Below are 25,520 nucleotides of genomic sequence, written 5' to 3' on the forward strand. Positions count from 1 at the left end.
CCAGTGAGCAGGTGGCTCTGAGAGGTGCCCATCCTCCTTGCACCACTGTTTTCTGGGCCTTTTGTTTCTAGGCATGGCCTGTCTGATGTCGTATTTTGCAGTTCTGTTGTGTTTGAGGAAAAGAGGTGGGGAGTAAGATTGGAGGCTCCTTCACACAACCACTCCTGGGTGCACACAGGCCAACCTCCCTGGCAGGGCTGTTCCTTGGGGCCAGAGGCTCACAGCTTCGTAGAATCACAGGATACTCAGAGTTGGAAGGACCATCAAGGACCACAAGGACCATCAAGTCCAAGCCCTGGCCCACCACAGAACAACATGAAAAATCGCCATGTGTCTGAGAGCATTGTCCAAACACTTGAACTCTGGCAGGCTCTGGCAGCTGTTGTGGGCTGAGGGCTGTCCAGCTCCTGCCTTGCACCATCACATTCCCTGATGCAGTGCAGCAGCCTCTGCTGCTGTGGGACCTGCCTGGGGCTGTGGTGCCTGGACAGCTTGGTCTGCAGGCACTGGTGCAGCCTTTGTGCCAGGTGAGAAGGGGAATGCACCTGATGGATCCACAGGCAGAGCCTGCCTCCCAAAACAAGGACTCTGTCCTCTGACCTGGAGCCTGCAGGCCCCATGCCCATCACTTCTCCTGACTCGAGTCTGGCTGTGCCAGCACCATGGATCATTGCAGTGCCCACAGTTCCAGCAGCACTGGGGTGAATCTGAAACCAGTGTCCCTCCCCCTGCTTGTGTGGGACAAGGCAATGGGAATCTGCCTGCCCATGGGTCTGATTCGGGGCTGAGGCTGGCTGTTGCTCTTGCTGCCAACACTGCCCATGCTGCAGCATTAGCAGGGGGTTTAAGGTGAAGCTTGGGCTTAGGCAAACAGCTTAGGCTTGACTCTTTCTCTGCAGTTATATTTGCATTTGAATTGCATTTGAATTTCCATTTTCTTCCCCTGCCTGCTGGTTAATTGCTTGCAGAAGCCTGAGCCTGCAGACTTGGTGTGACACTGGCTGGGTCAGTCGGTTGGGCACGGCTCAGCTCACCTTCTGGAGGGCTCAGCTGGGGTATTCCTCATTGCTGGCCATGTGTGTTGGGGTGATGCTGAAGGAGTCTGGCTACAGTAAATTGTCATCAGTAATTATACCCCAGATAAAACCCTTGGCACAGGTCTGTCTCTCAGCAGCAGCTGGACACAGGGAGGGGAATGGGGCACTGGGAGATCTGGCAGAGCTGCAGGACTGTCCATGCTGACTCTGCCCAAAAGCAGTCAGGGGGTTTTAGGACTGATTTGAAAGGAGCCGACTCCCAGCTGCTGCTGCCCATGTGAAGGTCTGGCAGCACAGACAGGGGAGATCCCATGGGATGCTTCCAGGACTGGGAAGATTTCATAGTGGTGTGCCATAGTGGAGACCTGTGGCAGGATCCTACGGTACCTGTCTCCTGTTAAAGGGCTCGCTGCCTGCTTCTCGGGGGATTCATCAGGAGGAGGAGGAGGACTAAATACCTGGAGGATTAAAGGGCACTCTTGTAGGCAAGAATGCAGTTTTTGCCTGAATTCCCTCGAGGCAGCAGTTTTGCTCACTGCTCCTTTGCTTATCTTTGTCTTGTTGGCTACAGGGCTTTAAGATCCAAGTTTAAAAAAACAAGTCAAACTGAGCTATCTTTTTTCATGAGCTGACTGCTCTTGGCTGGCCTAAAAATAACAGGCCATGTCTATCTGAAAGGGTTTTGTGAACAAGGTCTTCAAAACCAGCCCGACCACTGTACGTACTTTAAATCACAATTGTGGCTTATTTTTTAATGGTCTTCAATACACTGCTAGGCTTGTGTAATCTTTAGCCAATAAGCATTCATTTACAATTATCTCAAATAATGGGAAAACAAAGACAGCCTTTTTTTTTTTTAAACTTGGGCAACGGAAGAGTTATGTTGAAACCAGACCCCTTGAGGGAAGTGGCAGGGCTTAAGGCTGATACTTATTGCATACATGGAAAACTGGGGAATTTTTAACATGAAAACTAGAGATCCCAAATCATTAACTATGTGTAGCCTTAACAAATACCCTTTGAAGCAATATTTGAAGGAAACGTTGCTGGAACAGAGTCCAGGTCTCCCTGCTCCCAGTTTTGCACCACCACGAACACAGCAGTGGCGATGAACAGGACAGAGCCACGCCAAGGGCTCCATTGGTCAGCGTTTGTTTAGGAACAGATATTTTTATCCATCCTCATAACAGCTTTATTTATCTACTCGAATCTTTCTGGGCTCTTCCTTTGGGTGATTTCTGCTATCAGGTCAGTTGTTGTGTTTAAAGCAGTGCAGAGACATCAAATGCTTGTGACTTGTTGCCTTCCCAAAGATTTCCCAGGGGAGGCACAGGCATCTTCATGGGCTTCATAGAAGTAATCCACAAATTTGATTTTCTTAATAAGCTCTTGCAGAGCCTTTAGAAACAGTCCACATCTCCTTGCAGGCTGAATACAGCTGAACTAACTCAGCTCTTTTTAAATCAAGTTTAAGTGGGTTTATAAATGTTTTGCAACTGTCGCATCCCTGCTAGAAAAAGTCATCCCAGTCAGTGATTGCTTGGCCTGTTTTTGTTTTTCAGGAGAGCCTAGTTTTTGGTGTGAAGCTATCTGGCTGCAGTTTCCTTTTCTAGCACAAGCCCTACATGTAAACTGTAGGTTAAAAATGGTTTTCCAAGCAGGAATATTCAGACTGGCCTGTTCTGCTCATGTGCCTCCCTTGCCATCATTTCTGCATGCGGGGTCAGTCACCTTTCTGAAGTGAGTTTGGCTGTCAAAAGTAGGAGCAGACATGATTGAAGGAAGAATCACCTGGTGACATGAGACTGGGTAAAGTACTGCTGCTTGTAGGTCTCCTCCTCAAGTCATGCCAGTGCCCAGGAGCAGGCAGCAGCAGCAGCAAACCCCGACTCTTAGGAAAGCTGTGTGGAGTGTGATCCCATAATTAAGGGCTTTTGCAGAGTGCACAGAGGGGGAAGATTTGTTCCAAATGTAGCCTAAAATTACACATTCAGAGTGAATTTAACCACTCACTATTAAAGTTTTTATTCTTCTTGATTGTGAAAGCCTCAATAAGGCTGTGGCTTTGTCTGGGCTCCCTATGTTTCTGTTCCTTATGTGTGCCCAGTCCAGCCCTTCCATCTCCACAGGAGGCAGGTTAGTGGCTAATTTTGACACGAGAGGCTAAAGAATGGAACCATCCAGCTCCTGCTACTGGAAGTGCTGGATTGTACTGGGCACTGTCCTGGCTTCTGAGTTTTTAGAGGGTGTGATGAAATGACACTTTTTTAAAGGAAGACGGGCAAGTCAGTGCTTCTGGCTGGGCAGAAGCAGACCCTGCCTTAGTTCTCTCTTGGCAGAAGAAATGCTAAGGAAGGACAATTCGGTCCTTTGTTCCTGCAGGAGCAAGGCTTGGCTCCTTGTGCCCAGCTCAGGTGAAGAGCTGCCTTTCCTTTGGGATGTCTGGGCTAAAAGCAGCTCCTGTTCTTGCAGTGGAGGAGGAGCAAACGCAGCCACAGCCCTGCCAAGGCCCTCTATCCTCTGCCAGATACATGGGTACACAGCAAGGCCCGGGGGAAGGATGCTCACATGTTGGTGCATGGTGCCATATATTGAGGTACAGGGCCCTTGGGACAGCTTCCTCCAGCTGTTGTAAGCAGGAATCTGAATTCCCTGCTCTGGGATATTGCTGGTGAGGAGTTAACTAAAGCTGTGCTGAGAGGTTTAAACTCTGCTCTATAAGCTGTACCCAGCGTGTGTCTCATGATGTGCTCTCCAGCTTGTCCAGGCTGGCTGGAACTGGGGCTGGTCCTTCACAGAGGAGAGGAATGAGGGTGTTGCCTGTGCGATCGTAGCTGAAACCCTCAGCAGCTCTTGCACAAAAGCTTTTTTGTGCTGCTCTTGCCAAAAGATTTTTGGGTCCTCCGTTATCCTGGCAGAGCTGTGCCATCCAGACCCTTCGGCATGCTGAAACCCACAGTGTGGGGGTGAGCCCCAGGGTGCTGCCTGAATCCTGCCCGCAGCCAGGGAGTGGGAGAGGCACCCAGGACTCAGCGTGCCCAGCCCTGCAGCACCAGGCATCACTCCTTGTCCATCCAGGGGCTTTCCCCAGCAGGACCTGCAGTCTGGCTAGTCCAGCCCCAGCTCTGCACCTGCTGCTGCATGCAGGAATGCTTCTGCCAGGCAGGTTTCCTTGCGGAGCTCCTCTCCCAGCTTTGCATTTGGGTAAATGATGAAATATGCATAAGCTTTACAGAACTGCAGAGAACCAAAGCACCCTTTCAGGAGGAGAGCTAGAGCCTGGCTCTGTGTTGGACTGCAGTGAGCCCAGAGCCTTGACCAGGCTGCTAAATGTGTCTCCATGGGCCCCAAAGCATCCTGTTGCTCTGAGGGTCAGGGGGAGATGCCTCGTGGAGTTCTGGAAAGCCCAGCCAGGGCACTTGCCAAACGCCTCCGGGCCTGGGAGGTGGTGAAGCTCAGGTTACTCACTCTGGAGTATCTACAGCCCCGGGAAATGTCACAGCCCACCGAGCTGGCAGCCTCATCCCTTCCACCGTGCAGCCCGAGCGGCTCCGCTGTGCCGCGTGATCCGCGAGCGCTGTAGTGCGGACGGATGTCAGCTGCCAGGAACTGGGGGGCTTGGGGGTTTGCACCCACCCTCAGCTGCAACCCAGGGCAGGAGGCAGGAGGCCCAGGGCTGAAAGAGGTAGTAAGGAGTGTGTTGGAGGCCTGAGGTGCCTGTGCTCTGAGACAAAGCCTTTGCTTGCAGCAGCAAGTTATTATGTGAAAGTGAAATCCTTCATTTTAAGCTAAGCCTGAGGATAAACCCAGGCTGGCACACCATCCTGTGTGATGTCTAGCAATTCCCCAGCCCATGTGCCACATCCTGGCGTGCCCACACTGGCCATTACGTTGGGTCTGCTCCCCTCCTTCATCCCCGGCTGCTGTTCCTCTGGCAGAGCAGGACAACACTGTGTAGCTCTCGGGATTTTCCAGATTTCCTGCTGCTTGTTGAGAGCAGGTGTGCTCCAGCCAGGCCAGGGACTCAGAACCATAGTTGGCCAACTTTCAGCCCCTCTGGGTCATCCTGGCTCTGGGGACAGTGGGACGAGCTGAAAGTTAGTGGAGAAAATACATGTTCTGAGCTGCTGGAGCAGTGGGCTTGATATGTGTAGGGTGGGCAGGGTGTGATGGGGTGAGGAAAGGAGCGAGATGGCCAAGCTGGGAGAGGAAGGAGTGGGAAGAGGGCAGTTGTTGGATCGGCTCTGCTGTACAGCATAACTTCGCCCTCAGCTTTGTCACTGTCCCCATGACGTAAACTCCCTGTCTGCCCTCAGAGAAAATGAACCACTTGTGCTTGGTAGTTGCACAGCAAGTGTTGGAGCACTTGCAGGCGAGGGGGCCTTGTGGGACTTTATGACCTCTTGTGGTTCCTTAAGCCGTTTGGGTCCAGTGCACCCTGCAGACCTCATCCTTGCCAACATGCGGAGGAGGAGGCAAAGGCTGCCGTGCTCTGGTCAGGATGTTCCTTCCCCAGTTGTTACACTTCAGATATTTTTCTTTAATCCTTGAAATTAGGTGTTACTGCTTCTAGAACATGTCCTAATGCTGTACTTCTTAAAGCATCTTTTTTTTTTGTTTGGTAGATCTCCGAAGCTGGGAAGGACTCCTTGCCTTCTTGGTTGCACTGGAACGCGGAGAGCAGCTCCCTGGAAGGGCTGCCCCTTGACACGGACAAGGGTGTCCACTACATCTCGGTGACCACTCTGCAGCCCTTCCCGAATGGGAGCTACGTCCCACAGACCACAAATGTCTTCTCCGTTGAGGTCCACCAAGAAGACCACAACGAGCCTCAGTCAGTGCGAGTGGCTGTCCAAGATACAAGTGACACAGCGCCCTTCGTGTGTGGCTCGGAAGAGCCAGTCACTATCCTGACTGTCATTTTGGATGCCGACTTAACAAAAATGACACCAAAGCAGAGGATTGAACTCTTAAACAGAATGAGAAGCTTTTCAGAGGTGGAGCTTCATAACATGAAGTTAGTTCCTGTTGTAAATAACAGACTCTTTGACATGTCAGCCTTCATGGCTGGACCGGGAAATGCAAAGAAGGTGGTGGAAAACGGGGCCTTACTCTCATGGAAACTGGGATGTTCCCTGAGCCAAAACAGTGTCCCCAACATCAGCAAGGTGGAGGCTCCAGCTAAGGAAGGAACCATGTCTGCCCGCCTTGGCTATCCTGTTGTTGGCTGGCACATTGCTAACAAGAAACCTCACCTCCCAAAGAGGATGCGGCGGCAGATCAACGCCACCCCTACGCCTTTGACTGCCATCGGGCCGCCCACCACTGCCGCGCAAGAGCCACCCACCAGGATTGTCCCCACCCCGACGTCACCCGCCATCGCGCCTCCCACGGAGACGATGGCACCCCCCGTCCGGGAGCCCATTCCGCTGCCGAGAAAGCCGACGGTCACCATCAGAACCAGAGGCCCCATTGTCCAGACGCCCACGCTGGGGCCGATCCAGCCAACCAGGGTAGCAGAAGGCACGGGCACGGCCTCCGTGCCGATTCGCCCCACGATGCCTGGGTACGTAGAGCCCACAGCAGTGATCACACCACCCTCTACTACCACCAAGAAACCAAGAGTCTCCACCCTGAAGCCAGGCACACCGTCCACAACAGATTCCTCCACAGCAATAACACGAAGGCCTACTCGAAGGCCCAAAACGCCCCGTCCGACGAAGCCTCCCAGCACAACCAGATCCCCTATCTCCAAGCTGACAACGGCCTCTCCGCCGTCCCGTGTGCGCACCACAGCTAGCGGGCTGCCCCGGCCCTGGGAGCCAAACGAGCCACCCAGGCTGACAAACCACATAGACAGGGTCGACGCGTGGGAGGGCACGTACTTCGAGGTTAAGATACCGTCGGATACCTTCTATGACAAGGAAGACACCACCACTGACAAGCTGCAGCTGACCTTGAAGCTGAAGGAGCAGCAGATGATTGAGGAGAATTCGTGGGTGCAGTTCAACAGCACCAGCCAGCTCATGTACGGCATGCCAGACCACAACCACATTGGGAAGCACGAGTACTTCATGTATGCCACCGACAAGGGCGGGCTTTTTGCCGTGGATGCTTTTGAAATCCATGTCCACAAACGCCCACATGGGGACAAGTCTCCAGTGAAGTTCAAGGCCAGGCTGGAAGGAGACCATAATGCAGTGGTGAATGACATCCATAAGAAGATAATGCTGGTGAAGAAGCTGGCTTTGGCGTTCGGTGACAGGAACAGCAGCACAATCACAGTGCAGGACATCACCAAAGGCTCCATCGTAGTGGAGTGGACAAACAACACACTGCCACTGGAGCCTTGCCCTCGGGAGCAGATCCGGACTTTGAGCAAAAAAATTGCAGATGACTCCGGCAGGCCGAGCCCAGCTTTCTCCAATGTCCTGCAGCCTGAGTTCAAGCCTCTGAATGTGTCTGTGGTTGGTTCTGGCAGCTGCAGGCACATCCAGTTTGTCCCTGTGACCAAGGATGGCAGGGTGATCTCAGAGGCAACGCCGACAGTGGCAGCAGGCAAAGACCCCGAGAAGAGCAGTGAGGACGATGTGTACCTGCACACCGTCATCCCTGCCGTGGTGGTGGCCGCCATCCTCCTTGTGGCCGGCATCATTGCCATGATCTGCTACCGCAAGAAGAGGAAAGGCAAGCTGACCATCGAAGACCAGGCCACCTTCATAAAGAAAGGTGTGCCCATCATCTTTGCCGATGAGCTGGACGACTCCAAGCCCCCACCGTCCTCCAGCATGCCCCTCATCCTCCAGGAGGAGAAAGCCCCACTGCCCCCTCCAGAGTACCCCAACCAGAGCATGCCAGAGACCACGCCGCTCAACCAGGACACCATCGGGGAGTACACTCCGCTGCGGGACGAGGACCCCAACGCGCCGCCCTACCAGCCTCCCCCCCCCTTCACTGCACCCATGGAGGGGAAAGGCTCCCGCCCGAAAAACATGACCCCGTACAGGTCCCCACCGCCCTACGTCCCCCCTTAACAAACGGGAGGCTCTCGGGGGAGAAGGGGCCTCCAGCTCCACACCGGTGCTGTCTGTGGGCCGGCAGCCCCCTTGCCAGCCGGGAACGTAAACCCCAGCCCGCCCCCCAGCAGGCTCTCCCCGGCTGCGCCCGCCACACCGGAGCACTCGCAGGACTCGGGGGGACACTTGTTTTATTTTTGCCTAACAAGCTTTGGTTTTATTTTATTCATAGAAAAAAATTCTCGGCTCAAAGACGCCTTCCCGGCGGCTGGGCTTCTGCCAGGGCCGGGGCGGTGGGCAGGGAGGGGGGTCGGGACGGGTCGGGCCGGGTCGGGAGGAGCAGGCAGCACTGGGGTAGCACTCTGGGTCTCCGCTGTTTGCCTTTAACACTAACTGTACTGTTTTTTCTATTCACGTGTGTCTAGCTACAGGACGTAACATGAAAGGTAGCCTAAAAATAATTAAATTCAAGGGACTTTCTGAAGTCGATGGTTTAAGTTTTTACATTTAATCTGCTGTTTACCTAAACTGGGATGTGTAGATTTTGGGGAAGGGGAGGGCAGTGCTGTGCTGCAGGCAAGCTCCATGGGCTGGTCAGGGGAAGGCCCTCGGGGCCAGCCAGCCTCCTCCTCCTCCTCCTCCTCTCGGGGTGGATCAGCTTCTTGGTTCGGGGTTTGATTCTTTTATCATTTTTATTTTATTTTTAATCAAAGAAATCCTATCTTTCTCACGCGTCATAAAATAGTCATGAGTTGGGTCAGCCTGGCCTGGGGTGCCCATGGCTGAGCGCGGGGTGCATCGCTGTGCCGGGGAATGCTCGTGGGAGGATGAGCCGAGCCCTGTGCCACCACGACATCTCTGCTTCCCAGCGAGCAGGGGGGTCGGGGGGGTCTGTTTTAAGCAAAACCCCCTCCCCGTGGGGTGTTTTGACGACAGTGTAGGGTGTGTTCCCAGCTGCTCCTTGGGACTGTGCAGGAACGGCCTCGCTGGCCTCACGCCAGCACTCCAGCCTGGACACTGTTGGAAAAGATAAAAAAGTTTTAAAAAAAAAAAATAAAAAGAAAAAGAAAAGAAAAAAAGCGCGCCAGCAATAGTTAATAGTTTAAAAAAAAAAAATCGGTGAACTCTCAAATCTAATTTTTTACTAAATTTTTGATACAGACTCCGATTGTTTTATTAAAAAAAAAAAAGACTTACAAACCGGTGTGCGGCTGCCAGCAGTTTGTACGGGCTCAGCCCCTCGGGCCGGCCGCCGGGGACCCGCTACGGTTACCGGTACCGTCCCCATCCCCTCTGCTCCGCGCCCCGGCATCCCCAGCCGGGATTTGCCCGTGTGTGCCCCGGGCGGAGGGCTGACCCCGCACACCGGGGCCGGACCCGCCGCTTCCCTCCGGGACGGCGCTGCCCGGGCGCCGGGGTGGCCCCGGCAGGGCACCTGGGGGGTGCTCAATCCCCGGCTCCGGTCTCGGCGCCGCGGGGCGATGTCCTCGCCGTGTGAAAAATAAACCCGCCCGGGGATGCCGGTGCCGGTGTAGGGGAGGCGCTGGGGTGGCCCCGGTGCGGGGATGCTCGGGCCCAGCGCGGGCCCGGGCCCGGCCCCGCTCCCGCCGCGGCGGGGCCGCCTCAGGACCGCGGCGGGGCGGGGGCGCCCCCTGCCGGTGCCCGCGGGCGGTGACGCCATCGCCCGGCCCGGCCCCGCCCCGGAGCGGCGGCCGCGAGGCGCCGCCATGTCGGGAGCGGCGGGGCCGGGTCCGCCCGCCGGGCCGGGCCGCTCCCCGCTGCCCTGCGCCCCCCGCCCCGCCGCCCCCCTCCAGCTGGCCGGGGGGGCCGAGCTCGCACGGCCTGGCGTCGCCGTCATCGACCTCCGCTTCCCCCGCGGCGCTGCCGCCGACGTGAGTGCGGCCGCGCCCGCGGCGGTACCGGCGGGGGGGGGAGGGGGGGGGGGTTACAGGGGTGGTCCCGTGGGGTCACGAGGGGATGCCGGGGGCGGTACCGGCGGGGGTTGTGCCGGGATGGTCCCGGGGGAAGACAGGGGCCATGGCGGGGGCGGTGCAGGGTCGGGGGAGTCGGGGTCGGGTGTGGTGCCGGTGCCGGGGTGGGATGGGAGATGCCGGGGGCAGCAGCGGGGACGGGGTGGGTGGGGATGCCGGTGCCGGTGTGGGGGGATGCCAGGGGCGGTCCCAGCACAGAAGGGATGCCGGGGGCGGTACGGGGAAAATATGAGGGGCGGTCCCGGGGCGGAGGGGATGCTGGGGGCGGTGCCGGTAACGGGTGGATGCCGGTGCTGGGGTACCACCCTTACCGATGCTGGGCGGGATGCTGGGGATGCAGTGCCCGTCCCAGTAGAGTGGGGGATGCTGGTGCGGGCCCCGACATGGGGCTGTGCTAGTGCGGGTATGGGGGGCGTGCTGGTCCGGTATGGGAGGGGGATTGCCGGTGCCCGTCTCAGTACTGCGGGGACAATGCCGGTGTCGGTGGGGGATGCCGGTGCAGGTATGGGGGGATGCCGCTGTGGGGCTGAGGCCGCCGGTCCCGCAGGTGCAGGAGATCGTGTTCAGGAACTTCTACACGGCATTCCTGAGCGTGCGGGTGCAGCGGCCCGGCCCCGGCGGGTCCCGGCGCTGGGTGACCTGCCTGCGGGACCTGTGCCTGATGCCTTGCCCACACACCGAGGAGGGCTCCCAGGACTACTTCTGCCTCCACCGGCACCAGGTCAGCATGTCCGGATGGGACCGTGCCCTCCCCCACCCCTCTGGGGCTCACCCCACTTCGCCCACACCCTGGGATGGCTCCTGGCCCCGGGGGTCTGGGACTGATGCCCCACTGACCCCTATGGGTGCGCAGGTCCCTGTGTCCCACACAGCCCAGCCAGCCCTCAAGGGACAATGCTTCCCTTGGGCTCCTTCTGTCTGGGGTGGGTTGGGGGTTTTGGGAGGATATGCCAAAAGCTGCCCCCAGTCAGTGCCAAGCTGCCCCCAGTTAGTGCCAGCCCCTGTGGTTACACTCCCCGGCCCTTGCCCTGCAGATGCTGTGTGACATGGACCAGGTGACAGCAATGCGGTTCATCCTACGACAGCCCTCCCCAGTCTGGCTCCACTTCACCATCGAGGACCTGCAGATTTTCCCCCCTGGACAGAAGGTGAGCAGGTGCCAGAGCTACCCCACTGCCAGGCATGGGTAGGGGGCCAGGACAAGTCACTGTCCCCAGCTCTGTACCTGGCATTTTCCGCCGCAGCTCTGGGGAGCACACACAGGGGTGTGGGTCCAAGTCCTTGTCCTTTACTGGGGCACTTGGGATCCACTTGTGCTCCAGTGGTGCTGGGGAAGGGACTGCTCTGACAACCACTCAAAACACAGAATTCCCTACAAAATTCTCTTTACGGATAGTAAAGTGACACTTTCATAGCAATATCACTAGGGGTGGGCTCTAAACCTCAGCATGCTGCCCGGTGTAAAGGATGGAGGTAGGGTTGGGAACACCCTATGTGACCCTCTGGATCTGTTTCAGAGTCCCCAGAAGGATTTCCCCTCCTGGCTCTCCCAGCTGACCCCTCCGGAGCAGCCAGCCAGCCTGCATGAGGTGAGTAATCACCGCTGAGGTATTGGGGGAAGGAGGGTCTTCTGTGGGGTACCAGCCATGAGCATCCCTTAAGAGGCTGCCAGGCCCATACCTGCCCTGTTGGCTCCAGGCTTTCACCAGGAATAGCTGTGGAGCCCTGAAATAACCCGCCTTGTGCTGGAAGTAGTTTGCAGTGCTAAGAAGAAGAATATCTCCATGGGGATGTGCTAATTGAGGTGACACTTAAGTCTATCTGCTCTCTAGTCTGGGGACAGGAATGTCCCCAAGGGAGCAGTGGGTGCACAGTGTCACTCAGCCAGCAGGTGGGATGCAATGGCATGGGGACAGGAACAAGAACATCCCCGTGGGAGCAGTGGGTGCACAGCATGGTTCAGTGGCAGGTGGGACGTGTGGGGACACGGATGGGGACATCCCTGTGGGAGTGGTGGGTGGGATGTGTGGGGACAGGAACAATAACATCCCCGTGGGAGCAGTGGGTGCACAGCATCGCTCAGTGGCAGGTCGGATGTGTGGAACAGGGACAGGGACAGCCCTGTGGGAGCAGTGGGTGCACAGCATCGCTCAGTGGTGAGTGGGATGTGTGGGGACAGGGCTGGTTCCCAGCACTTCGCAGAGGGTGTGCTCTGGGGAGCATGTTGCCCAGCCAGGACAGCACGTGGGCAGAGGGGCATCACAGCCACAGCACGTGTTTACAGATTGCCAGCCACATCTGCCTGGTTGGTGGCCTTTGGTGGGCAAAGTCTGGGCAGAGCAGGGCCAGGATGGGAGCTGGCTCACCCATGGGAACCTGCTGAATCACCTGGAGGTTCTGCCTGCAGGAGGGTGGCACATCAGCCACACCTGCTGGGGCAGTTCTGCTATTGGGCTTTCATGCTACGGTGCTCACACTGCACCAGCAGTGAGGCTGCTGTTCCCAATCCTGTACCAGCTGTGTGACAGTTTGGGGAGAGCACCCCAGTCCCTTGCTGATTGCTTGGATCACGCTCCCCTTGGCAAGGAGTATCTGGGACAGATGCCAGAGGTTGCTCTGTGATTGACTCTTCCCAACGTCACCACGAGGCACCCGTCAGCCCAGTGTGACAGAGCTGTGCCCCCGTGAGAGCTGTGCCCCAGCTGGGAGAGCCTCTGCTGAGCCCACGGGTTCCACCTCGCTAAAGGTCCCTGGCGTGAACCCGCACGTGCGCCCAGGATTCTGCGCCCAAGCCCAGGGAGCACTGCACAGTGAGGCTGTTGGGAAACTCTGGACTGCGTGATTAGGTTTTTAATAATCAGCCAGCAATCAGCTTTCTGTCCTCGTCCTGGCCACCTGTCAGCAGAGATGGGCTGTGTCAGCACTGCAGCACCCAGGGATCAGGGTCACTCACCTGTGTCCTCAGTGGCTTGTTTTCCTAGAGAGGGGCCCTGTTCATCTCATGTTGGGAAACCACCAGCAGGCCAGGAATATGGGCACCATCACGTGCCTGGCTCCCTGGGAGGCACAGCCATCCAGCCACACCACTGCCCAAAACCGGGGTGATCCAGCCCATCTGGGTCATCCCCTCTCCACAGCATTGTGCCCACTTCTTTCCAGGAGCTCCCTGATCCGGAGAAAGTGTCGACAGAGGTCCAGCAAATGTGGGTGCTGACAGAGGTGATCCGGGCTCGCCAGGCAGCTGCCCGCATTGGGCGCTTCGACGTGAGTCCCACCACCCTGCTGACAGGGACCCCGGCCGTGCCACATGGCTCGGGAGCCCTCCCAGAGAGGCTGCTCCCAGCAGGATGGGGTTGGAGTATCCCAGCAGTGCTGTGCAGACAGTGACAGTCGCTCTCTTTCCCAGGTGGATGGCTGCTACGATGTTAACCTGCTTTCCTACACCTGAGCCCGCTGGTGCTGGTGCCGGTGCCAGCTGGGAAAAGTGCCCCTTCCATGCTCCCAGGGCCTGACTGGACTCCTGCATTCCCGCCTTGGCTGTTGACCCCGCGGGGGTCTCAAGCCCTCCCTGTGCCCCTTCCCTGACTCCCTCTGCACTGCCTGGCAGTGAGGGGCAGCACTGCCACCCCGGAGACCCCTGTGAACCTCTCCTGGGCACATCCCGTGGGCAGAGCCCAGACCCCCACCCCACACTGCAAGGGGCTGTGGGGGGACCGAGGGGTGCAGGGGTGCTGGAGCGGCACCTCGGTCACCACTAAAAGCTGCTATGTTGGCCCTGCCTGTGCCCGCCTGTCTCTGGGGGATGGGGGTGGCCGTGCCGGCAGCCCCGGGGAGGCGGTGCCGAGGGCGGGCCGGGCCGGGGGCGGGGGCCGGGGCCAGGGCCGGGCGGACTCCATGTCCCAGGCGCCCCGGGGCCGGTCCGAGCCGTGCCGGGAGGGAGGAGGAAGAGGAAGATGCTGCGGGCGGGCTGCCGCGCCGTGCTGTCCCGCCGGCCCCCGGGCTCGGCGCCGCGGAGAGGGGCCGGGGGGACCGGGGCCGGGGCCGGGGCCGGGGCCGGGGCCGGAGAGGAGGGGCTGAAGCAGACGCCGCTGGACGCCCTGCATCGGGCCCGCGGCGGGCGGATGGTGCCATTCGCCGGCTGGAGCCTTCCGCTGCACTACGGGCAGGGCCACCTCCAGTCACACCTGCACACCCGCCGCCACTGCTCCCTCTTCGACGTCTCCCACATGCTGCAGGTAGCGGGGTCGGGATGAGGGGGCTGGAGCAGGGGGGTACCCGCACCAACTCACAACCCACCCCCCCGGCCCCTTGCAGACCCTGGTGTACGGCCGGGACCGCATCAGGTTCATGGAGAGCCTGGTAGTGGGGGACATCGCCGAGCTGAAGCCAGGACAGGTACAGCGCACTGGGCGGGCACCAGGCATCCAGCAGGGTCGGAGGTCCCCGGGATGGCCTGGGAGGGTCCAGGCAGCCCGCTCATTCTTCCATGGGCCGTGTCCCGCAGGGCACCCTGACGCTGCTCACCAACGAGAAGGGTGGCATCACGGACGACCTCATTGTCACAAACACGTCAGAAAATCACCTCTACGTAGTGTCCAACGCCGCCTGTGCTGACAAAGACTTGGCCATCTTGAGGGTATGGGGCTGCACGAGCGGGAGGTGGGGACACGCAGTGGGAAGGAGTCCTTCCGCCTTTTGGTGACACCCGTGGTTGCGCAGGGTGAGGTGGCCTTGGCCACATGTGGGGCTGGCACCGGCCTGGCCCCCGTGCTAGCAGCCCACTGTCACCCTGGCAGGACAGAGCAGCGCAGCTGCAGGCCACCGGCAGTGACGTACACCTGGAGGTGTCAGACAACGCGCTGCTGGCTCTGCAAGGTAGTGGGGGCCCCACGTGGGCCTGCCCTCCTCCGGGTCCTCACCTGGTGGATGTCACTGCCCTCCCCACCTCCCTCCCCTCCCCTGGGCACTGCCATCTTCCAGCCACCTGCATCCCTAGGTCCCTCCATGGCACGGGTTCTGCAGGCAGGGCTGTCAGATGATCTGGCCAAGCTCTCCTTTATGAATAGCATCACCACGACCGTCTTTGGCGTGCCAGGCTGCCGTGTCACGCGCTGCGGTTACACCGGCGAGGATGGCGTGGAGGTACCCTGGGAGCTGCACCAGCATCCCCACTGCGGTACTGATGCAGGGGAAGGCCATGCCCCACTGACGCTGCCCATGTCCCGCTGTAGATCTCGGTGCCCGCGGGGCGGGCAGTGGAGCTGGCCGAGCAGCTCCTGGGTGTCCCCGATGTGTGGCTAGCAGGGCTGGCAGCCAGGGACAGCCTGCGCCTGGAGGCTGGGCTCTGCCTCTACGGCAATGACATCGATGAGACCATCACCCCTGCTGAAGCTGGGCTGATGTGGACCTTAGGTAGATCCACCTCTGCCTCCACCTCCTCCTTGGGACAGGCAGAGCAGCAAGGTGTCCCCAGAGGGTACAAGGGGACCAGTCAGGTATCACCAACCCTCACCCATCTCTGCCCTGCAGGGAAACGCCGGCGTGCGGCCAGGGACTTCCCTGGTGCTGCTGTCATCATGGCACAAGTGAAAGAGAAGCCGAGGCGCAGGCGTGTGGGGCTGACATCGGTGGGACCTGCCATCCGGCCCCACATGGCCATCCTGGGCCCCGAAGGCAGGCCTGTGGGTAGGTGGGGGCAGTGGGGCTGGTACGGGCATGACCCTGAGCTGCGGCCATGGCATGGGCAGGGGCTGACCAGCCCCCACTCACCTCCCCGTATCCTCACATTCCAGGCACAGTGACCAGCGGCTGTCCCTCACCCTGCCTGGGCAAGAACATCGCCATGGGCTACGTGGAGGCAGCGCACAGCCGGGCCGGCACTGAGCTCACCGTCGAGGTGCGGAAGAAGCAGCACCCTGCCGTCATCACCAAGATGCCCTTCGTGCCCACCCAGTATTACATGGCCAAGTGAGGCCAGCACATGCCGTGGGCACAGTGCCCTGGCCCAAATAAACACCCTGTCCCATTTCCCTGGCCTCCTCTCTGGTGATGGTGGCGGTGCCAAAGCAAGGGGCAGCAGGTGGGCACAGCACTTTAATGGTGTTGGCAGTACCCAGCCGATGGTCCTGGTGCTGCTCACTCCCGGTGCGTCTTCATGGGCTCTGCTGCCAGGCCATCCCTGCAAAAGAGAGGCAGCGTGAGCATGGGTGGGGCAGCACCCAGCACAGCACCCTAGCACCAGGGCAGGCACCTGTCTGTCTGTGTGGGGTGGGCAGGGCTGGGGGGCACTTACTGGGGCATACTGGTCTGGGGTGCAGCTGTGGGGGTGCTCACTGGTCTGGGGGCACAGCTTGGGGCAATTGCTGGGGGGCACTTGTCAGAAGCCACAGCTGGGGGGGGTAACCGGGGCCGGTGTCCCAGAGGACCCCATCCGGACCATACTGGGCAGGCGGGCAGTCACTGGGCTGTACTGGTGCAGGAGTGCAGCTGGGGGGACACTCACTGGGGGACACTGGGCAGGGGTCGCTCACCGGGCTGCGCTCCAAGAGCACTGGCCGGACGCGGGGGAAGCCAGGCAGGCCCGCGGGGGGGATCAGCGGTTTTGGACCCGGTAGCGGTCGGGACTCACCGGGGCGGGCAGTGCCGCTCGGCGGCGCCGTTGCGTCCCGCCGGGCCGGCGGGGGAAAGGGAGTGCGCTCGGGGCCGGGAAGGCGAGGCCCCGGAAGCGGTGCCGGGGGAGCGGCGGCCGGTGGGGCCGGTCCGGTAACAGAGCGCGGCCACCGCCCCGCCGTAGGTGCGCCAGGCCAGGCGGACGCCCAGCAGGCTGAGGCCCAGCCAGAGCAGCAGCAGCTGGCACAGCGCGGCCCGCACGTCCTGTGCCGCCCACTCGGCCGCCAGCTCCCGGCCCAGCGCGGCCAGCGCCCGCCACGGCGGCTGCCAGCCCGCCGCCACCGCCGCCATGGCCGCGGGGTACCGGGGGCGAAGCGACCGGAGGGGGCGGAGCCTCGGCCCGCCAGCCCGCCCTCGCTGCCGCCACAGCGCGGCCGCCGGGGGGCGGCGCCTCCTCGTGCCGGCCCTCTGCCGGTGCAGGGCGGGCGCGGCCTCGGGGCCCCGTTTCAGGGGCGCGGCCTTGGGGGATTGGCTCCTCCCCAGGGCAGGGCCGCGGCCTGGTCGGTGGGTGGGGCCGTCATGGCGGGAAGCGGAGAGGATTCGCGGTACTCGCGGCAGCTGTGAGTGCGGGGACCGGCACCGGGGACGGGAGCCGCACAGGATCGGGGCAGGGCAGGGCGCGGGGCAGTGGTGCTGGCCCCCGCTGACGGCCCCCGCTGACGGCCCCGCCGGTACCCGCAGGTACGTGCTGGGCGGCGGCGGGGGGCGGCTGGCCGAGTCGGCGGTGCTGGTGTCGGGGCTGCGCGGGACCGGAGCGCAGGTGGCGACAGCGCTGGTGCTGGCGGGGACCGGGCGCGTCGTCCTGCACGACCGCGGTGCCACCTGCACCGCCGACCGCACCCACCAGGTACCGGCGGGGCCGGGCGGGGCCGCTGGTGACAGGAACGGGTGAGGGTTCACAAAACAGGCGCAGGTACAGGTGAGGATCTCAAAACAGGAACTAGTGAGAACGCCGGTAGTGCATACAGATATGAGGGGGAGTCCTGATAATAGGTACAGACAGGGGTCCCAGTACCAGGTAGAGGTATGGGTGGGTGTCCCACTAGTGAGTATGGGTATGGGCACAGGTCCCAGCGTACAAGTATGGATGAGGGGCCCCATAATGTGTATAGGTGTTGACAAGGGTCCCAGTAATGGGTACAGACTCAGGTGGGGGTGCCAGTACCAGATATGAGTATGGATGGGGATCCCCATAATGGGTACAGACAGCAATCCCAGTAACAGGTACAGGTATGGATGGGAAGGCCCCATAACATATAGAGGTACTGACAAGGGTCTTGATACAGGTGCAGACTCAGGTGGGAGTCCCAGTAACAGGTACAGATGTGGTGGATGTCCCAGGAATGGGTACAGGTGCAGTTGGGGGAATCCCCATTTGCAGGTACGGGTGTGGGGTGAGGGGCTCCCAATAACAGGTACAGGTTGGGGATGCTGGTAAGGCACAGGGTGCCCTTCATTGTCACAGGTAGGGTCCTTAGCAGAGGCCCCTCACCAGTGCAGACAGGGCCTGTGGAGCACCTCACAGTAGTGAGCTGCACCCCAGACCCGTAGGGTGCCCTACCATGTGTCCACTTTGCAGTTCCTCCTGGGGGAGAGTGATCTGGGCCAGAACCGTGCCAAGGCATCCCAGCGGGCCCTGACCGAGCTGAACCCCTGTGTGGTGGTTGAGGCTCACACCGGGGAGCTGTCGGAGGCCTTCCTTGCCGCCTTCCAGGTGAGCCTGCATCCCTGCGCCATGGGGACCCCTGGGATGGCAGCGCTCACTGACAGACCTGGCACAGGTGGTGGTGCTGACTGAATCCCCGCTGGAGGAGCAGCTCCGCGTCGGGGACTTTTGCCATGCCCGGGGCATCTGCTTCATTGTGGCAGACACCAGGGGCCTGGCAGGGTAAGGGGTCTCATGGGGTCCTGCACTGGCTCTGAGTCACCTTGTTCCCAGAGCCCCAAGCCCTGCACTGCAGTTCATGTCCCCAGTAAGCTGGCAGGGCTGTTTGGCCCGGGCAGGACATGGCAGTGCTGGGGAAGCTTGGTGGGGCACTTTCTCTGGCAAAACCCCATTGGTCTTCTCCAGGCAGCTGTTCTGTGACTTCGGGGAGCAGTTTGTCATTGATGACCCAGCAGAAGGGGACCCAGTGTGTGCTGCTGTGCAGCACATCTCCCAGGTAGGAGGGAGGGCAGCCCCTCCAGGATCCCCCAAAATGTTGTTGCCTCCTCCTCTGGCTCTATGCCACCCTAGTCCAGTGCCCCACTCTCACACAGCCTTCTCCTCAGGGCAACCCAGGAGTGGTGACATGCATGGGGACAGAGGACAGTCATGGCCACCTCTTCTGTGATGGAGACCTGGTGACGTTTTCTCGCGTGCAGGGGATGACAGAGCTGAACAGCCAGAAGCCCGTCCCCGTGCGTGTGTTGGGTGAGACCTCCAGGGGGGTCCCGGCTGCCCTAGCTCAGGGTTGAGGAACTCACTGGGTCCTTGACAGTGACCATGATGTGATATCCATGCTCGTCCCCAGATGCCTTCAGGCTGGAGATCGGTGACACCAGCTCCTTCTCACCCTACCGCTGCGGGGGCCTGGTTTCACAGGTGCAGCAGCCCCAGGAGTGTTCTCACGTAAGTCCCTCTTGGCCCCATGATGCTGCCACCCAGGCTGGGGTACTGCTGTGCCACGCCAGGCCCCAGGGAAGCACTCACCCAATCCCTGGTGCTCTGCTCTGCTGGCAGGAGCCCCTGTGCCAGTCACTGGAGGAGCCCAAAATCCGGGTGGCGAGTCCCGAGGATCTGCCACGCAGCCGCAGCCTGCACGCCGCCTTCCAGGCCCTTCACGCTTTCCGCAGGGAGCAGGGCCGCCTGCCGCGGCCCAGGGCACCGGTAAGTCCCTGTCCTGCTCCTGCCTGGCCCTGCCGAAGCCCACCACCCTGCCGGGAGCTGCCCTCTCCCCTCTGCCCGCAGGCGGATGCCGAGCGGGTGCTGGAGCTGGCGCGGAGCCTGGGAGCACAGCAGGGTCCCCTGGATGAGGACATCGTGCGGGCCTTCGCCAGCGTGAGTGCGGGGGACCTGTGCCCCGTAGCCGCCGTCGTCGGGGCGCTGGCGGCCCAGGAGGTGCTGAAGGTGAGCGGGGCGGGGTCCCGCTGGCCATGGCTGTCCGGTGGCGTTTGGTGGCCACGAGAGGGCACTTGCTGCCCGCTTGGGGACGCCGGGTCCGGCAGCAGGGCTGGGGCACAGTGAGGGGGAACACCCCGCTGGCCACCTGCCCACGGGCTGTTCGCCCCAGGCCATCACTAGGAAGTTCCTGCCCCTGGACCAGTGGTTGTATTTCGACGCCCTGGAGTGCCTGGCGCTTTCGGGGGCTGCGCAGCTGACAGAGACGGACTGTGCCCCGGTGAGACCCCATGTCCAGCCCCTCCTGGCTGCCTGGGGTGCTGTGGCTGCTGTGCTTACACAGCTCCTTGTCCCGGCAGAGAGGCTCTCGCTACGATGGCCAGATTGCTGTCTTCGGGGCCAATTTCCAGGAGAAGCTGGGCCACCAGAAGTACCTGGTGGTGAGTGGGCAGGGGCCACGGCACTGGGAAGCTGCGGAGCATCCGACTGGCATGCAGGGAGCTGCAGCATCTCTGCCCTGGCAGGTGGGAGCTGGTGCCATCGGCTGCGAGCTGCTGAAAAACTTTGCCATGATGGGGCTGGCGGCAGGGCCGGATGGGGAACTCATTGTCACCGACATGGACACCGTTGCCCTCTCCAACCTCCATCGGCAGCTCCTCTATCGTTCAGCAGATATCTCGGTGAGGCAGCATGAGGCAGGGGCTGAGCTCCCCCCAAAGGGCATATTGGCTGTCCCAGGGGCTCCCTAGGGCTGGGGGAGTGCTGCCCACCCCCTCTCTACCCTGGCAGAAGCCAAAGTCGGTGGTGGCCGCAGCAGCCGTGCAGCGCATGAACCCTGATGTCAGGGTGACAGCTCACCAGAACCAGGTGGGACCTGCCACCGAGATGTTCTACAGGGACAACTTCTTCCGGCACCTGGATGGCGTTGCCAGCGCCCTGGACACACTAGAGGCCCGTGAGTGCCAAGAAGGGCAAAGGGGCCAAGCTCCTGGACGTGTTCCCTGGGTCCCCAGCACCTCTGGCTCCCTGCAGGCGCCTATTTGGAGAGACGTTGTCTCCGCTGCCGCACACCACTGCTGGACTCGGGCACGGAGGGGACACGGGGGAATGTGCTGGCCATGGTACCGCCCCTGACCAAGCCTCTGGGGCCGGCCAGCACCCCCAGGGATGGCACCTTCCCCCTCTGCACCCTGCGGCACTTCCCCCGCACCATCCAGCACACACTACAGGTAGGCTGAGCTGCCCCAGCCACAGCACCCAGCGAGGAGGTACCGGGACCTTTGTCTTCCTTCCCTGTTTCCCCTCCAGTGGTGGGCCGCAGGCAGGATACAGCCCCAGCTGCTTCCTGCTGGCAGCCTGAGTGTTGCTGCTGGCCCTGCCAGAGCCTCCCCCTCCCCCTGGGCTTGGGGGCATAAGGGGGAGTTACAGTGCTCAGCACCCATTTCTCCTCTGCAGTGGGCCCGTGATGAGTTTGAGGGGCTTTTCCAGCTGCCTGCAGAACAAGTCAACCAGTTCATGGAGTGAGTGGGCTTTGGGGGGAGTGACGCTGGGAGAGGAGCTTCCAGCTCTGCCAGGGCACTGCTGGGAATGGCCACGTCTCACCCAGGTGTCTCACAGGATTGCTCTTGGGCCAGCATCAGCAGTGCCTGGTTTTGCAGGGACCCAGCTTTCCTGGAGCAGCCGCCGCCAGGGAAGGTCCTGGAGCAGGTGTGGGACAGCCTGCGGGAGCGGCCGCGGGACTGGCAGGACTGCGTGCGCTGGGCTCGCCAGCACTGGCAGAGCCGCTACCACGATGCCATCACCCAGCTGCTGCACATCTACCCTCCGGAGCATGTGAGCCCAGCACCATAGGGCTGGCACCCCCTGCACCCCCTTGCCTCCACCAGCCGTGTCACTGCAGCCAGGGGTACACATTCCTGGGCCTGACTCTTCTCTCTCTGTGCCAGGAAACCAGCCCGGGTGTCCCCTTCTGGGCAGGGGACAGGAGCTGTCCCCATCCACTGACATTCAACCCTGACAACGTGAGTGCAGGGAGAGCTGTGGGGTCTCACACGGGAATGGTATGGCCAGAGGGAGAGCCAAGCTTGTGCTGGGATTACTGGGAATACTGAATTGTAGTTGTGCTCCATCTGCCACAGCCTGTGCAGGGCTGCCAGGTCCTGGACTGGGTCTATCCCTGTCCACCAGTCACTGCTGGGGACAGCCTGCACATGCTCTGTGGCTAGAGGAGGAGGAGAGGCTCCTTCACCTCAACTTTGGGGTAAAGCCAGGCAGTTTTACCAGCTTGGGGCAGTGCTGGCAGCCCTTGGCAGTGTGGGACCACCTCAGCAAGACACCTCATGGCTACGCCTGTTCTACTTCACAGGACACCCACCTGGACTATGTCCTGGCTGCTGCCCATCTCTTTGCCCAAGTACACAGGGTCCCACCATGCACGGACCGGGCAGCCATCCAGGCCATCCTCCGTGGTGTGGTCCTGCCACCCTTTGCACCCCAGGACGGGCTCCAGATTCCCCTTACAGAGGAACTCACAGAGGAGGCACAGGTTCCCACAGGTGAGGTTCCCAGCCATGTTCCTGGGTCCAGCATGGTTGTGGTGGGGCTGTGGCTTCTCGTCCCTGCTCCAGCACTCAAGAGGACCCAGACCAAGGTGGGGGTACCCCTGCAGTGCCACAGTGCAGGGGTATCATCCCAGGGGTCCCTGTGCCCCCAGATTGCAGGCAGCTGACAGAGCTTACCCAGGACCTGATGCAGTGGAGACAGGAGCTGGTGGGGGATGAGGAGGCAGAAACACCCCTGATGGAGCCCATCCACTTTGAGAAGGTAGCAGAGCCAGGCAAGTGGCCCTGCTCAGCCTGGGGGCTTGATGTCCCCATGGGATGCAGATGTCCCCGCACTCTTCCCCGCAGGACAACAATATTCACATAGACTTTATCACGGCAGCGTCCAACCTGCGTGCGGAGAACTATGGCATCCCCCCTGCCAACTGGCTGACGGTGAGAGGGGCAACCTGTGGGGTCAGGAGTCCCTGTCCTGTGTTGGGCAGCTGGTGACACCCCTCCTGTCCTCAGAGCAAGCGGATTGCCGGGCGCATCGTGCCTGCCATCATCACCACCACGGCAGCCGTGGCCGGGCTGGCGTGCCTGGAGGTCTACAAGCTGGTGTGGGGGTGCCAGGACCTTAGCTGCTACCGCAACAGCAACATCGGCCTGTCTGACTGCCTGCTGCTCCGTTTCCAGCCCCTGCCATCCACGACCTACTGGGTAGGACCTTCTTCCCCAGGACAGCGCAAGTGGGGGACACCCAGGGGCCAGTGGCATCTGCTGTGGGACAGTGCCAGGGGGACCCAGGAGAAAGGAGGTGGCCATGCAGCAAGGGTGGCCCTGGCCATAGCACTCCAGAAATGGATTTGGGTGCTGCAGTGGGTTGGGGATACTGCCAGGCACTGAGGAACCAGCTCCTTCCCCTGGCTGCCCCCCAGCACTGAGACGCTGCCACTGTCCCACTTGCCCAGCCTCAGGCCCAGCTGTGATGTTCTGGGGTGCCCAGGGGACCAAGGCAGCCCCACTGCCCCATGGCAGGCCCCACGCTGAGCTCCACAGCCAAGGGTGGGAGGCTGCTGCAGCCGCACACATCTGGCTTATGGAAACCAGCTGCGGCAGCCAGAGAGCAGCTGGCACCGGGCCGGGAAGGGCCGCCCGGGGGAGCGGGGCCGGGGGTCCCGGCGGTGGGGAACCAGGGAGGGGGGGCGGGGGCGGGGGCAGGTCCAGATTGGGACCGTCTGGGCTATAGAGGCCCCTTTGTCTGGGGGTTTATGGCGTGCGAGGCAGCCCTTCCGGCACGGCAGGAAGCGCCGATTGGAACCAGATTGGCCCGGGGGGCCCAGGGCCGGGGGCAGGAAGAGGGGGAGGGAGGCGACTCCACTGCCTTGCGCCGGCTCCAGCACCACTTCGGGCTGACGGCTGCCCCATGGCCCCCTCAAGCCCCAGGCCCAGCCCTGCGCAATCCTGGCTGTAGTGCCCCTGGGTTGACATCACCCCCGGGTGGAGGATGCTGCTGGGTCTAGCCACGTCCTCAGGTCTCTGCAGCAGCACCCAGCACCTGCATGTCCCAGGCTGAGGACACCCGGCGTGACATTTCACACCCAGCTGCTTGGCTACGGTGGGAACACGTCCCCAAGGCCTATTTGGCATGACCTATGTCCCCACAGGGACCTGGGGAGCCCACACTGGGGGCCAGCCTTTTCCAGAGGGATATGCTTCCCAGGGCTAGAGCACTGTACTTCGGTGGTGGAGAGCCAGGCCATGGCTTTCCCTCTGTGCCGAACAGTTGCTGCCCCGGTGAGGATGGGGTTAAGCCCTCCTCTCCCCCAGTGGGATAAGTGCAGGCAGCAGAAGGCGGAGGTGAGAAGGCAGCAGAAAGCAGGAGGGAGAGTGACCAGGTGTGAACACCCCTCCCGAGTGGGGCCGGGGCCAGGTGGGCAGTGCTGGCGCTGCCTGCGGCGAGGGCAGATGGCCGTGTAGCCCTGCCAGACGGCGCGGGGCCGCGTCCGGCGCGTGGCCCCGGGCTTGGCACCACACTGGCCTCCTTGGGCCAGAGCAGGGGTCGTGGGGCCACGGGCATGAGAAGAGATGATTGTGTGGGGCTGGGCAGTGCTTCAATGGCTTTTTGTGTGCCTGTCCTGGCCTGGGGCTAGGGCCAGTGCCGGCCCCACACTGACACTGATCCCTGAAGTGGACCCCAGCAGTGTTGGGGGGACACTTGTGTCCCCCACTGCCCGCGCACCACCATGGTGCCCCCATCACCCTGCCCCTTTGCCTGCCCTGATGTCCCCCAGCCCTGGTGCTGCACCAGTGCCTGCCCCATGGGGCTGGGCAGCCAGGGTATGGGGTGCGAGTGCTGGCTGCTACCCCCTGGCAGTATGGCGGGCGGGAGTGGAGCTGCTGGGACCGGCTGGAGATGCAGGCAGTCGGCGCAGACGGGCAGGCGATGACGGTGGAGGAGGTGCTGGACTGGCTGCAGGTGAGCCCAGCGCTGGCAGCACTCAGCCAGGTCACCCTGGGGGATGCAGGGCCAGATCCTGACACCCACCTCTTGCAGAGGACACATGGCTGGACCGTGACCATGCTCCTGTGTGGTGACATCGTGCTCTATGACAGCAAGGCGGATGAAGAAACACGGGCCCGGCAGCAGGCGCAGAGGTAGGTCTCCGGCTCTAGGGCCCAATCTTGCCCCGGGGGGGTGGCTTCCAGCCCCCACTGCCTCAATCCTGAGCCACTCCAGCTGCAGTGCAGTTCCCAGCCAGCTGCTGGATAAACATCCTGCCGGCAGCACTTCCCGTGGCAGGACCCCTGCCCGGCCCCTTGCTGCCGGCCCCTGCATCCCACCAGCCTGGCCGGACACCCCTGAGGGGCCCAAGGCATCCCCGGGGCACTCAGCCAGCGTTGGGGGGCAAGCCAGTGCCCCCAAAACCCCCTTTCCCTGCTACAGGTTATCAGAGAACTTGGAGGATGCCAGGATGCCTCAGCAGCAGGACCTGGAGCTGCTGTATATGTGCGAGGGAGAGGATGCTGAGGTTGAAGATACCCGTCCCCCTCTCCTGTGCTCCCTACCCTGAGCAAGGGGCCAGCACCTCCTACCCCATGCAATAAAAGCTGCAAGCTGCACTGGCCCTTTTTGCAAAAAGCCCTTGCTTGCCCCTGCCCAG

The 25,520-nt window shown here is 61.3% G+C and overlaps 5 protein-coding genes and 1 long non-coding RNA gene across 12 annotated transcripts in view; 4 read left to right on the top strand and 2 right to left on the bottom strand.

Annotated features, from left to right (window-relative positions):
- Window positions 1-8,537, top strand: part of DAG1 (dystroglycan 1) — a 49,368-nt gene extending 40,831 nt beyond the window's left edge. For all 5 annotated transcript variants that reach the window (XM_048315457.1, XM_048315456.1, XM_048315458.1 and 2 more), the window contains one exon: window positions 5,663-8,537. In XM_048315457.1, the coding sequence (XP_048171414.1) occupies window positions 5,663-8,071 (2,409 nt within the window). In that variant the 3' untranslated portion in view covers window positions 8,072-8,537. The remainder of the gene's footprint in view (window positions 1-5,662) is intronic.
- Window positions 8,538-8,731: 194 nt separating this feature from the next.
- On the bottom strand, window positions 8,732-9,654 carry LOC125331449. Its single transcript, XR_007206060.1, has 2 exons — window positions 9,251-9,654; window positions 8,732-9,070 (listed from the first exon to the last, which is right to left on the bottom strand). It is a non-coding gene; the product is annotated as an uncharacterized LOC125331449 (long non-coding RNA).
- Window positions 9,655-9,772: 118 nt separating this feature from the next.
- Window positions 9,773-13,817, top strand: NICN1 (nicolin 1, tubulin polyglutamylase complex subunit). Its single transcript, XM_048316208.1, has 6 exons — window positions 9,773-9,945; window positions 10,592-10,765; window positions 11,079-11,192; window positions 11,562-11,633; window positions 13,204-13,308; window positions 13,451-13,817. The coding sequence occupies exons 1-6, from the start codon at window positions 9,781-9,783 to the stop codon at window positions 13,490-13,492; spliced, it is 672 nt and encodes a 223-aa protein (XP_048172165.1). The 5' UTR covers window positions 9,773-9,780; the 3' UTR covers window positions 13,493-13,817.
- A 128-nt stretch (window positions 13,818-13,945) lies between these two features.
- On the top strand, window positions 13,946-16,071 carry AMT (aminomethyltransferase). The gene is made up of 8 exons (XM_048315879.1): window positions 13,946-14,279; window positions 14,359-14,439; window positions 14,549-14,680; window positions 14,841-14,919; window positions 15,041-15,186; window positions 15,276-15,456; window positions 15,574-15,729; window positions 15,837-16,071. The coding sequence occupies exons 1-8, from the start codon at window positions 13,998-14,000 to the stop codon at window positions 16,013-16,015; spliced, it is 1,236 nt and encodes a 411-aa protein (XP_048171836.1). The 5' UTR covers window positions 13,946-13,997; the 3' UTR covers window positions 16,016-16,071.
- A 53-nt stretch (window positions 16,072-16,124) lies between these two features.
- On the bottom strand, window positions 16,125-17,055 carry TCTA (T cell leukemia translocation altered). The gene is made up of 2 exons (XM_048315881.1): window positions 16,673-17,055; window positions 16,125-16,222 (listed from the first exon to the last, which is right to left on the bottom strand). Exons 1-2 carry the CDS (start codon window positions 17,002-17,004, stop codon window positions 16,180-16,182), a joined length of 375 nt encoding a protein of 124 aa, XP_048171838.1. The 5' UTR covers window positions 17,005-17,055; the 3' UTR covers window positions 16,125-16,179.
- A 108-nt stretch (window positions 17,056-17,163) lies between these two features.
- On the top strand, window positions 17,164-25,484 carry UBA7 (ubiquitin like modifier activating enzyme 7). 3 transcript variants are annotated; one of them, XM_048315871.1, is made up of 24 exons: window positions 17,165-17,273; window positions 17,395-17,560; window positions 18,293-18,427; window positions 18,495-18,601; window positions 18,785-18,875; window positions 18,985-19,126; window positions 19,227-19,324; window positions 19,436-19,582; window positions 19,664-19,822; window positions 19,986-20,093; window positions 20,173-20,253; window positions 20,338-20,493; window positions 20,603-20,768; window positions 20,846-21,042; window positions 21,269-21,333; window positions 21,472-21,646; window positions 21,760-21,834; window positions 22,179-22,368; window positions 22,527-22,636; window positions 22,723-22,809; window positions 22,885-23,076; window positions 24,734-24,835; window positions 24,914-25,014; window positions 25,304-25,484. In XM_048315871.1, the coding sequence occupies exons 1-24, from the start codon at window positions 17,233-17,235 to the stop codon at window positions 25,428-25,430; spliced, it is 3,018 nt and encodes a 1,005-aa protein (XP_048171828.1). In that variant the 5' UTR covers window positions 17,165-17,232; the 3' UTR covers window positions 25,431-25,484. The 3 variants fall into 3 exon arrangements, with proteins under 3 accessions (XP_048171829.1, XP_048171830.1, XP_048171828.1); XM_048315872.1 differs by lacking the exon at window positions 24,734-24,835 and having other exon boundaries at window positions 17,164-17,273; XM_048315873.1 differs by lacking the exons at window positions 24,734-24,835; window positions 24,914-25,014; window positions 25,304-25,484 and having other exon boundaries at window positions 17,164-17,273; window positions 22,757-22,809; window positions 22,885-22,976.
- Window positions 25,485-25,520: the final 36 nt, after the last annotated feature.

Source organism: Corvus hawaiiensis, chromosome 11 (assembly GCF_020740725.1).
Source record: "Corvus hawaiiensis isolate bCorHaw1 chromosome 11, bCorHaw1.pri.cur, whole genome shotgun sequence".
Lineage (NCBI taxonomy): Eukaryota > Metazoa > Chordata > Aves > Passeriformes > Corvidae > Corvus > Corvus hawaiiensis.